The sequence below is a fragment of the Martes martes genome, assembly GCF_963455335.1.
Source record: "Martes martes genome assembly, chromosome: 8".
Taxonomy (NCBI): domain Eukaryota; kingdom Metazoa; phylum Chordata; class Mammalia; order Carnivora; family Mustelidae; genus Martes; species Martes martes.
Genome location: NC_137895.1, coordinates 90,026,320 through 90,039,086, shown reverse-complemented (window position 1 = coordinate 90,039,086; position 12,767 = coordinate 90,026,320). Strand labels below are relative to the sequence as shown.

General features: G+C 35.2%; 1 protein-coding gene across 1 annotated transcript; it reads right to left on the bottom strand.

The window, feature by feature from the left end:
* Positions 1-10,835: 10,835 nt before the first annotated feature.
* On the bottom strand, positions 10,836-11,831 carry LOC308347516 (olfactory receptor 9S13-like; the record flags this gene model as incomplete). The annotated part of the gene is made up of 1 exon (XM_080810979.1): positions 10,836-11,831. Exon 1 carries the CDS (start codon positions 11,769-11,771, stop codon positions 10,836-10,838), a length of 936 nt encoding a protein of 311 aa, XP_080667105.1. The 5' UTR covers positions 11,772-11,831.
* Positions 11,832-12,767: the final 936 nt, after the last annotated feature.

Below are 12,767 nucleotides of genomic sequence, written 5' to 3'. Positions count from 1 at the left end.
AACTGAGACCTATCTGAGAAAATGAGTGGATGGTCATGAAGCCTGTGGAATGCAATGCCTTGTTAATATTTGGTTCCTGAGGTTCTCAGTGGGAGAAAAAGGATTGAGAGGTGTGCTTGACTACACATCTGACAAAACAGCCTTATTTCTTCTAATATATTTAGTATCCTTGTCATATGGGAAATGTGGATGGGCAAAGGATGCCTGGGACGAGTGATGACATCAGTCATTCTATGTCATTTGCTCCAAGCTATGGAATCACATGTACTGGGTCCAAATTTTACCTCTTTGAATCCAACAGAATCTAAGATAACTACCTGCATTTCCAATGCCTTGAAATCTTCTGTCAGATGGAAGATACTAATAATACCTCCTTTATAGAACTACTATGAAGATAACATGAGATTGAGTATGAAAAGAAACATTTACAGTTATTAGAACATCTTAAAAGCATAATAAATATTAGCAAAAAAAAAAAACTAAATCAGCAAACAAGCAGCTAAAAATTATTTTTGCATTATGAATGGCAAACTGGGTAAAAACATAGTCCTTTCCTTTCCCACCACAAGATGCGGTTAATTTGGTTCTCAAAACATTCTGCTATTTAAAAGATATTAGGAAACATGGGTTTGCTGTTTCATGAGGGAGAATGAGCATCCATCTCAAAGAAAGTCATGTGACATGATGAATCAAACTCCTCTAGGAATGCTCTGTTCAGCCTCTACTTCCTACATCATCTACTCTGAATCTCTAATCTCTGATTCTGGTATGTCCACTCTTATTGGCAGCCAAACCCCAACATGTCTTTTTCCTTTTCCTCTTAAATGCTAACATCTTAGTTATGGAAATTATTCTGTTTACATGGAGGTATTATGGTTGAAATACAAGATTAACTTCCCTAACAAGAAGTATTTTTTTTTCCTTAACTATGTTGTTAATTAGACTGAAGATATTTATGCAAATAGAGCAAAAAAAATCAATATTGCATAGGTTTTGTTGTTTGCTTTCTCAAATAACTATTCATCTTAATATCAAGCACTAAAGAGACAAAGACACACATGGATAAAATATTAATAATTTTTAAATATCAGAAAATTAAATCCAAGTGGAATAAAGGAAATTTTATAATTCTGTGGTCCATTACTTTATATAATTTCAGAACTGACAAAAAAAATTTTTCCCTAAAGGAACTTATGACAGTATTTGAAGTCACATTTTTATTTAGAAATTTACATAAAATTCAAAGTACAGTAGAGTCAGAAGTGAAACTGATTTAGCTTCTGTTGCTATTTTTGTGTATGTGGAGTCAAAATGTTTTATTAGTTAAAAGTGTGACATTTTAATTCATATAAATCCGAGTTTTAATCCATGTCCTGCTACTCACTGGCTAACTAATCTTAGGCAAATTGTTCAAATCCTACAGAGCCTCAGTTTTCTCATCAGCAAACTGTAGTTTAGAACATTTACCTCATAGGATTATTGTTATAAGGATTAAATTAAATGATGTATATAAATTAAATGAAATACGTAGCATCTGAGAAGAAAAAGTTGTTCAAATAATGAATCTGTGAAAGATTGAACTGAAAAAAAAATGTTTGCTAAGTTAAGAAAATGATCCTCAGAAAAAGTTGATTTCCAAAAACCATGTACCTTACTTGAGATCCAGCAGATTCCAAACAAGTATCATTGGAGAATTTTAATAGCTGATCATTCCATTAATAGAAGCTTTGAGAAAACTGTAGTTAATTATAAAAGTGCTTCACATTACATGTTAGACTTATTCTACTATCTGAGTACATTCAATCAGTAGTCTTCTTTTTTATTTCTAAGTCTCATGTACCTCATTTTTACTCAACTGAACTAAAAGAGAATCTTAGTTTGGGTCTTCAGTTATAACTTCAAGAAATATCTTACTCTTTATATTCTGCAAAGACAGGACTGCAAATTCCTATGTTATCTGCGATAAGTTTTACCTAGCCACATTGTTATTAAAACTGAGAAGGGAAATTAGAAATATATGTATATAAATGTGTGACGTTCTTGAAAAGTAAGAAGGCTCTGGAGGTCAATTAGGTCAGTGTTTGCCAAACTTCCCCATACCTCAGAATCAACTGGGGAGCTTTGTTTTGCTCTGCTTTTAAGACTGATTCTTAGATCATACATTATTCTTAATTAATCTGAATATGGAAAATTATCTATTAGTGAGATGAGTGTAGAGAAGCATTCATCTATATTTTAAGATTTCCAACTGACTAAAGAAATCAGTCCCTATGTAGAAGTTTGAGAATTAATTAATCTGGCCTTCTCCTTGCTTCCTGGAAGACTAGTGATTGCCTCACCCAAAGTCAATCAAAATCATCATTAATTATAAAGTTTCTTCTAAAAAGACACTCATAACCCTTCATGGCATTGTTTTACAAATACTACCTCCAGCAATTTCTATCTTTATCCAACACAAATGTGTAATAAATACAATTCATTTCTTGCTTTGCTTTTTTTTTTTTTTTAAGATTTTATGTATTTATTTGACACAGAGGGAGAGAGAGCACAAGTAGGCAGAGAGGCAGCCAGGGAGAGAGGGGGAAGCAGGCTCCCTGTTGACCAAAGAGCCCAATGCAGGGCTTGATCCTGGGACCCTGAGCTCATGACCTGAGCCAAAAGCAGAGGCTTAACCCACTGAGCCACCCAGGTGACCCTATTTCTTGTGTTTCTGATGCAATGGATGTTTCAAGTAGATCACTACAGGATTTTGTTTGTTTTATAATTTTTTAATTTTTTAATAAACATATAATATATTATTAGCCCCAGGGGTACAGGTCTGTGAATCGCCAGGTTTACACACTTCACAGAACTCTCCATAGCACATACCCTCCCCAATGTCCATAACCCCACCACCCTTTCCCTACCCTCCTCCTCCTGGCAACACTCAGTTTGTTTTGTGAGATTAAGAGTCTCTCATGGTTTGTCTCCCTCCCAATCCCATCTTGTTTCACTTATTCTTTTCCTACCCCCAAATCTCCTACATTGCATCTCCACTTTCTCATATCAGGGAGTTCATATGATAATTGTCTTTCTCTGATTTGACTTATTTCAGTAAGCATAATACCCTCCAGTTCCATCCACGTCATCGCAATTGGCAAGATGTCATTTCATTTGATGGCTGCATAGTATTCCATTGTATATATATACCACATCTTCTTTATCCATTCATCTGTTGATGGACATCTAGGTTCTTTCCATAGTTTGGCTATTGTGGACATTGCTGCTAAAACATTTGGGTGCACTTGCCCCTTCGGATCACTACATTTGAATCCTTAAGGTAAATACCCAGTAGTGCAATTGCTGGGTCGTGGGATAGCTTTTTGAGGAATCTCCATGCTGTTTTACAGAGTGGTTGCACCAGCTTGCATTCCCACCAACAGTGTAGGAGGGTTCCCCTTTCTCCGCATCCTCACCAGCATCTGTCATTTCCTGACTTGTTAATTTTAGCCATTCTGACTGGTGTGAGGTAGTATCTCATTGTGGTTTTGATTTGTATATCCCTGATGCCGAGTGATGTGAAGCACTTTTTCACATAGATCACTACTGGTTTATATAAATCAGTTTCACCCTCACTTCTAAGGCATTCCTTTACTCTCTTTACATTTCCACTCTATACATAACTTTTGTCTTGGGCTCTGAAAGACCTTTTAGAGAGTATATTTTATATATAATAAAATGTCTTGGCCTGGAATATTTGAAGAAGCTTCTGAGATTTCATGAAACCCCAATAATTTTAAATAAAATTTTGTGCATTTAAATGGCAGGTTTTATGATTTATATCAAATTCTAAAAACAACTCCCAACCTAAAGTTATTAGTAATAAAAGTTACAAGTGATACACCTACAAGTCAGGAACAACTGGACAATTAAAACAAAGACCATATGAGATCTTTTTAGCATTCATAGTTGCAAATTATTTTTTAATATGCATCATTCCATCAATTAATATCAACACAATACATGGTACAGAAGTAATATTAAATTTACTTTATTTTTCCTTTTATTCACTTGTTGTATTTATAAAATCATATTTTTTTAAAGATTTTATTTATTTATTTGACAGACAAAGATCACAAGCGGGCAGAGAGGCAGGCAGAGAGAGAGGAGGAAGCAGGGTCCCTGCTGAGTAGAGAGCCAGATGCGGGGCTCGATCCCAGGACCCTGGAATCATGACCTGAGCCGAAGGCAGAGGCTTTAACCCACTGAGCCACCCAGGCACCCCTATAAAATCATATTTTAAAAAATACCTTATAATGGCTACCAGCCACTTAAAATTCTGTAACACTCCTACTATACTGATATAATTACTTGAGTATTTTTACATAATATATTCATTGTCTCAAACTCATTTTGACCTTTTACTTAAATTTATCAATCTTTGGGTGCTTATATACTCAACTCTACTAGCACTCATAATGTCTCCTTAATACCAGGTATCAAATTTAAATTTAAACTTAATTTAAATTTAAATTTAAATTTCTTATTTTTGCATATACTTTCCACAGTCTCCACTTTTTTTTTTTTAAAGATTTTATTTATTTATTTGACAGACAGAGATCACAAGCAGACAGAGAGGCAGGCAGAAAGAGAGGAGAAAGCAGGCTCCTTGCGGAGCAGAGAGCCCAATGTGGGGCTCGATCCCAGGACCCTGGAATCATGACCTGAGCTGAAGGCAGAGGCTTTAACCCACTGAGTCACCCAGGCGCCCCCCCACTTTTTTTTTTTTCACTTTCCAATCATATATATTCTTCATTTGGAAACTGGAGATAACAGTAATATCTTCTCATAGAGTTGCTATGTGGGTTAAATAAGTTAAAATATGTAAAACACAACCCTATATATATGCAAGGTATCATTATTATTATATCTCACATATACTATGAAACACTAAGCTACATTTCAACGGCAATAACACCAATGATATGACTCTAAGAATACTCAATAAGAAGAAAAAATAAGCAAGATAAAAGAGCCTGCCCACAAAAGAGGAAAACAAATTTTAAATTTTAAATTTTTTAAATTTTAATTTTTTCTTTTTTCCCATTTTTTAAATTTAATTTCTTTTCAGTGTAACAGAATTCATTTGTTTATGCACTACACTCAGTGCTCCATGCAATACATGCCCTCCATAATACCCACCACCAGGGTCCCCCAACCTCCCACCCCCACCCCTTCAAAACCTCAGATTGTTTTTAGAGTCCATAGTCTCTCATGGTTCATCTCCCCCTCCAATTTCCCTCAACTCCCTTCTCCTCTCCATCTCCCTAAAATTTTAAAATTTTGAAACAAAACAAATTTTTAAAGAAACTGTTGGTTTGAAGAAAGTAAATTGTCACTGAGGCACGAAGATGTCTGTCTTCCCAAAGTTCAAGAGTGCAGAGTGGGCTAACAAGTGTAAATTTACTGTTCAGAAAAGAGGATTAGCAGCACCAATGGGGTAAAAAGATTCAACCAGAGAACTCGAACATTTTCAAAAATAAAAGGCACATGACTGACTCCTGCTATAGTGATTCCTTAAAAGAAAACAAGGAATCATTCCTGGTCTATGAATTATGGACATCCAAATAATTTATGACATACAATCAAAGAGAACTCTCGAGGTTGGAATACAAAATGCCAAGAACCACGAGAAATGATCTTAAGAATCAAAACATCATCCCCAAAAGAATCTGGCCTTCAGAAAGTGAGACTATTCTTCAAAAAAAGGAACAGAAATATATAACATTCTTCCCTGAACATCATGCAGCCTATGCAGGCAGCTTCATCAACAGTAGGACAGTTTTATCTATAAGAAATTTAATTTTAATCCACAGGACTCCTCAGTGTTCAGTGAGAAGCAATGGGTACATTGGCCATACATATGGAAGCCCCTAGTTAAACTGAGAATTGAAAAAAAAAAAAAAATCCTAACTAAAATAACTGTATTCCTGCTACTCAGGAGGATTGACAAAGAAGTTTAATTTGACCTGGAAATTGAAAGAGATATGCCTAGAATTCTGATTCTGGTCAAGAAGAAGTCATAGGAGCCAGAGTCACTCTCTTGCCTGAATCAACAAGAGAAAGAACATCTCTCTCTCTCTCTCTCACTCGGGCTCTGTATATATATATATATATGTATATATATATATATATATATATTACACACAGAGACACACATATACATACAAATATATGTACATATGCATTCAAGACATTGGAGGCAATGAAAAACAGTGATTTCTGAAAGGTGGGAAAGAAATATGGTAAGCCCCGTGATTATTCCAGTTCATTTCACTTAGAGCACTTCAAAATTTGAAAATGTAGTTAAAAATGATCCCATAAAGAAAAACTCTGGTTTGGTTCATTGGTGAACTCTACCAAACATAAAAGTAAAAACTTAGTGACAATTCTACACAAACTTTCCCAAGGAAATTAAAATGAGAAAACACTTTCTAGTTTAGCCTATGAAACTAGTGTAAGGTTAGTGGTAAACCAGATAGGAAAAGGACAAGATAACTACTAGCCAATATCTGTTGTGAACATAAATGCAAAGTTTCTAAACAAAATTTTAGTAAATTCAATCTAGAAAAAGAGCAAAACTATAATATAACTAGGTAGAAGTTATCCTAGGAATACAAAGCTGGTCTAACATTCAAAAATAAATTAATTTGGGGCGCCTGGGTGGCTCAGTGGGTTAAAGCCTTTGCCTTCAGCTCAGGTCATGATCCCAGGGTCCTGGGATGGAGCCCCGCATGGGCTCTCTGCTCAGCAGGGAGCCTGCTTCACCCCCTCTCTCTCTCGGCCTGCCTTTCTGCCTACTTGTGATCTCTGTCTGTCAAATAAATAAAATCTTTAAAATAATTAATTAATTAATTAATTAATTTACTATATTAACAAACTAAAATGGATTTCAATTATACCTAATAAACTAAATGTACACATTTATATTTAAATTCACATATGTTATGTTATATATGAACATGTGATATATAAAAATTCATATCATATATATGTATATGTGTGTGTGTTTATGTGCATGTGTATATGTGGTTGACCCTTGAACAACATAGAAGTTAGGGGTGCTGACCAACTCACACACATAGTCAAAAGTCCACATAAAAATTTTGACTCCCCCAAAACTTTACTAATAATCTACTGTTGACTAGAGCCTTACTTATAACATAAACACATACAATTAACACATATTTTGTATGTTGTATGTATTATATACTGTATTCTTACAATAAAGAAGCTGGAGAAAAGATAGTTTTACTAAGAAATTCATAAGGAACAATAACCTCAATTGAACATGGAAAAAACATTTGACAAAACCAGACATTCGTATCTGATAATAACTCTCAGCAATTTCCCAGCTTAATAAAGAGCACCTATGCAAAACCCATGGATAATATGACCCAGAATGATAAAAGATTGAGTGACTTCTAATATCAGGAACAAGAGGAGTTAGAAAAATTTTAATGTAATTAATATTGGTTTAGCAGAAGCTTCAGAGGATTCAAAATTATGAACAATTTTGTTGAAACAAAATTTTACTTTTTCAAACACCACATTATCTAATGACTTTCAATTTAATGAAAGAACTATTGTAATGGCTTGGTCTAATCTAGTCTCCCTGTATCAAATCGCATTTAGTGATAGCATACCAAACCAAATATTTCTCCCAACAATTTGAAAAAGAAAAAAAAAGGAAAAAGAAAGAAAGGAAAAGTAAAGAAAGGAAAGGAAAAGAAAAAAGAAAGAAAAGAAAGAAGAGAAGAGAAGAAACGAAAAGGAAAGGGAAAGAAAGGAAAGGAAAGGAAAGGAAAAGAAAAAGAAAAGAAAAGAAGGAAGTATTGATATGGAAACATTTAGAAGGATTCGTGTTAAAAACTACCACTAGTTAAGCAGTTTAATAAGATTAAAGGGACTATTTTGCATTGATTGATATATTAAGCATTGGTATACAAACATTACTGAACAAGCTGTTAAATATTTTGAATATCACCACTTTTGGTCACCACTAAAGCAACTCAATCATTAGTCAAACTCTTCCATAATAAAAACTCTGTCCAGATGGCATCACCCATCAGTTCTCCCAAACCTTCAATGAAGAAATAATATGTTATATAATCTCTTTTCAGAATAGAAGAGTTGGAAAAAGTTGCCATCTTTTTTTTTAAGATTTTGTTTATTTATTCGACTGACAGAGATCAAAGTAGGCAGAGAGGCAGGCAGAGAGAGACGGAGAAGCAGGCTCCCCGCTGAGCAGAGACCCCCCCCCCCCATGCAGGACTTGATTCCAGGGTCCTGGGATCATGACCCAAGCTGAAGGCAGAGGCTTTAACCCACTGAGCCACCCAGGCGCTCCAGAAAATGTTGCAATCTTTTAATGATGTTAAGACAAGCTTGAGTCCAAAATGTGACATAATTCTTATGAGGAAAACAATAAATTCTGTCTTGATTATAAACATACTACACAACAATTCTGACAAAATTCAGTAAAATTCCATGAAACTGTATCTCAAGATAAGACAAATTCAGAAATAATATAATTAGCAAATATTTTCCATTTTCTACACAGCCCTTTTCTGAAACAAAGGATGGGATTCTACAGGACTTCTTTTGGTGAGGGAAAATCACAAAAGGAGGGAAGGGAAAGCAAGGGTGGCAATGTCAAACAACTTTACCTCAGCAAGACACGGGTATAGGCTTACTTTGCACATATCTTCTTGCAGTAAACCAACCTCCCTTGCTCAGGACAATATGGTGCGGATGGAAACTAAGTAACTAGGAAGAGCTTTGAATTCTTTTTTTTTTTTTTTTAATTTTTTATTTATTTTCAGCGTAACAGTATTCATTGTTTTTTCACCACACCCAGTGCTCCATGCAATCTGTGCCCTCCCTATTGGAAGAGCTTTGAATTCTTAACCATTGTTCTGGAAGTTCCTTTCTATCACAGTATCCAGAATTCACTTCAGATTTAGTTGGCATGGATGACAGCCACCAGATGGCAGCAACTGCAGCTGTGTCCATCTAGAGTTTGCTTCTGGAGCCAGAACCCTCCAGGAACACTGAGCAGTTCTAGATCCTCTCGATCATATCATTTACCATGATAATTAGGCATTTACTTTAGAAAAGAATATTATGGAACTACTCCTATCATGTTAAACCAAGATTTTAAAGCATTAGAAAATTGTATTCTGTAGTATATAAAAAGCACTGTATATTATGACAAACCAGGGCAAAACTTTTATTTCCTTTCTACATTTTTTAAATGTTAAAAATATTCCTAACTGTTGGAAAAACACTTGAATAAAGACCTCAGTCCACACCATATAAGATAAAAAAAAAACTTTATAATAACTAAAATTCAGATATAATATATGAAAACATTAATATTTGAAAATAAATTTTGAATGGGTAAGTATACGTAAAAAAAGAGAAAAAATAAAATTATATACAAATGTTATGCTACTTCACATGCAAAATTGATTAAAATTTCAAAAGAGAATAAACACAATAGTATTTGCACAAATAATGGCAGGATATGGGGCACGTGGGTGGCTCAGTCAGGTAAGCATCTGACTCAACTCAGGTCATGATCTCAGAGTCATGAGATTGAACCCCGAGTTGGCATGGAAGCTGCTTGAGATTCTCTCTCTCCCTTTCCCTTGCCCAGCCCCCATTCTTGCTTGCGCGCATGCTCTCTCTTTCTCTCTCTCTCTCTCTCTCTCTCTAAAGAAAAAATTAAAATAATGACAGGATAATGGGTCAATGACAGGACTCACCCCATATCTATACCTCCCTTCAGAAATAGCTGTTTATAGATTATGAGATTACATTTTTAGAATATTCCACATGCTTTGCAATATATATTTGAATAATAAAAATTCTGGAACCATACTAGCGTTGAGTTTTGACTATACCAAGTTACTTAGTCTCCAACTGCCTCAACGTCCTCATTTGAAAAACAGTGATAACAGTGATGTTAGATGTTCTTTATGTATAAGCTTTTATTATAAAATATATCATTTAATATTTAGAAAAAATGAGGAATTAAAAATTAATACAATATTATTGCCACATATTTTCCATGTAAATAATTCTTTTTTTTTTAATATTTTATTTATTTATTTGACAGACAGAGACCATAAATAGGCAGAGAGGCAGGCAGAGAGAGAGAGGGAGGAAGCAGGCTCCCTGCTGAGCAGAGAGCCTGATGCGGGGCTCGATCCCAGGACCCTGAGATCATGACCTGAGCCGAAGGCAGAGGCTTTAACCCACTGAGCCACCCAGGTGCCCCCCATGTAAATAATTCTTAAATAATATACTGGGGGGTCCTCTTTTTATAGCAGTAGTAATTCTAAGGATGATAGTCTTCAAAATATAAACCTGAATCTTTGGGAAAGAAAGGGGCCTTTACTCAAAAGTGTTATATGTAACCATTACCATTCTGTTTTGCCCCTACACAGTGTGGCTGCTCTCTTTTCCAAATGAATATCAGTATACTTGCTTTGTAGGATGGAATAGTTCACACAGATGTAATATTTTAATTCTCATACAATAGCAGCTCTTACTATTTACTTCCTAAAGTAAAAGTGAAATGAAGATATTATTATCACATCCAAAATTGAAAACAATGTTTCGTATATTCTAAGCATAGAAATACCATTTTGTAATACTTAGAAAAACATTTGATGCCATATATAAAAATATCTTTGATATATTAATATTCCAAGAACAAGGATAACTGGGACCCTTAGAAAACAGACATTGTCCACTGCCTCATGGTTTTACAAACATCACAGAAGGAATCATTTCCAGTGTAGTATTCTCTTCACAGCATCTTTCACATCTCTGTTTCGCAGACTGTATATTAGAGGGTTTAGCATTGGTATTATCAATGTGTAGAGCACCGCTACGATCTTGTTTTGCTCTGGGGAGGAGATGGCACCGGGCTGGGCATACATAAAGAACACAGTCCCATAGAACAAACTCACCACAGCTATATGGGAACCGCAGGTGGAGAAGGTCTTACCCCTGCCGTGGGTAGAGGGGATCTTCAGGACAGTGGAGAGGATGTAAGCATAGGAAACCAGAATGACAGTTGTGGTGGTGATGATGATGAGGGCAGAGAGAATGAACAGCACAATCTCGTTCACAAAAGTGTCATCACAAGAGATCTTGATCAGGGCTGGGACGTCACAGAAAAAGTGGTCCAGTCTGTTTTCTCCACAGAAACGCAAACTGAAGGTGAAACCTGTTTGCACGATGGAGTTGATGCCTCCACAGATGTAGGATCCAGTCACCAACTGAGCACAGACTTTCTGGGACATGTGCACAGGGTAAAGTAGAGGGGAGCAAATGGCAGAGAATCGATCAAATGCCATGACAGCCAAAAGGAAGCCTTCAGTTGTGACAAACAGAGCAAAGAAGAAAAACTGGGCCGCACACCCATTGTAAGAAATCTTCTTTTCACTAGACAGGAAGTTAGCTAAAGTTTTGGGGGCGATGACTGTGGAGTAGCAGAGATCTAAATAGGACAAGTTTCTAAGGAAGAAATACATAGGCATTTGAAGTCTGGAGTCCATCTTAATGACAATTATCATGCTAATATTTCCCACCACAGTGACTGTATAGATTAGCAAGAACACTAGGAATAAGAGGATTTGTAGTTTTGGAGGGGTTCCAAAGCCTAGCAGAATGAATTCTGTCACTTCTGAGTAATTCCTATTAAGCTCGTTTTTCATGGCTGAGATGTAGGTGGAACTGGAGAGATGGTAAAAATGAAAGAAATAAGTGATCAGAACACTAGTTTAAGTAAAAATAACTAAAAATCAGAATAGAAAAAATTTCATCATATTGTTCCCAATAAATTGCAAAACAGCAATACAGATCAAATAGTTATTTTTAAAGAATAAAGAATTTAATCTGATTGGTCACCCTTTGAGATATACCCATTTTGCAAATAATGCAGGCTTGTTCTCTAAGCATGCTTTGGAGAAATAGAGATTCTAGCAAAGTGTGTAGAAACAAGAGCTCGTCGTTTGTTTTTCCCTCGAGTTATTATCAGTTATTACAATTGAAAGTTGCCTTCTCTTGTGGAATATATTTCTCACAAACATAATAATCCACTTAAAACTTCATTTGGAGTGAAAATCTGTTAAATTGATGATCTCTTTTTATTTTTTTTAAATCATTTAGTGTCCTTATCTACTATAAGAAAATAACAAATATTATATTCATTTTTCTTTTATTATGAGGAGAAAAGCTTCATATTCTGACAAAAGAATCATCTTTTTACCTGGTAACTCATATTCTTATTTCTTCCATTATTTTTTGTCCCTATGGTGATGTGCACTCTTATTGGCACAATTCACTTACTAAAAACAGAAGCAATTCTTAAGTATATTTTCTAAGCATGATTTCATCAGACTTTCATTTCTTCTCTTACTCCTTTTTTCCTTCTTTCCTTCCCTCCTTCCTTCCTTCCTTCCTTCCATCCTTCCTTCCTTCCTTCTTTCCTTCTTTCCCACTCTTATTCCCTTTGGAGTTTTCAGGGTGGAATCTAGGTAGGGAATTCTAAGATCTTGGATAATTTTTTTGTCCTTTCAGAAACAGACGAATCTAGCAAAAAATACAAAGATCTGTGCATATGGAGGAGAGAGGGCACATATGACAATTTAAAGATAGGTAAAAATGGGGGAATAGGAAGAAATATGTATTTAAACAAGCTTGCATTGTAT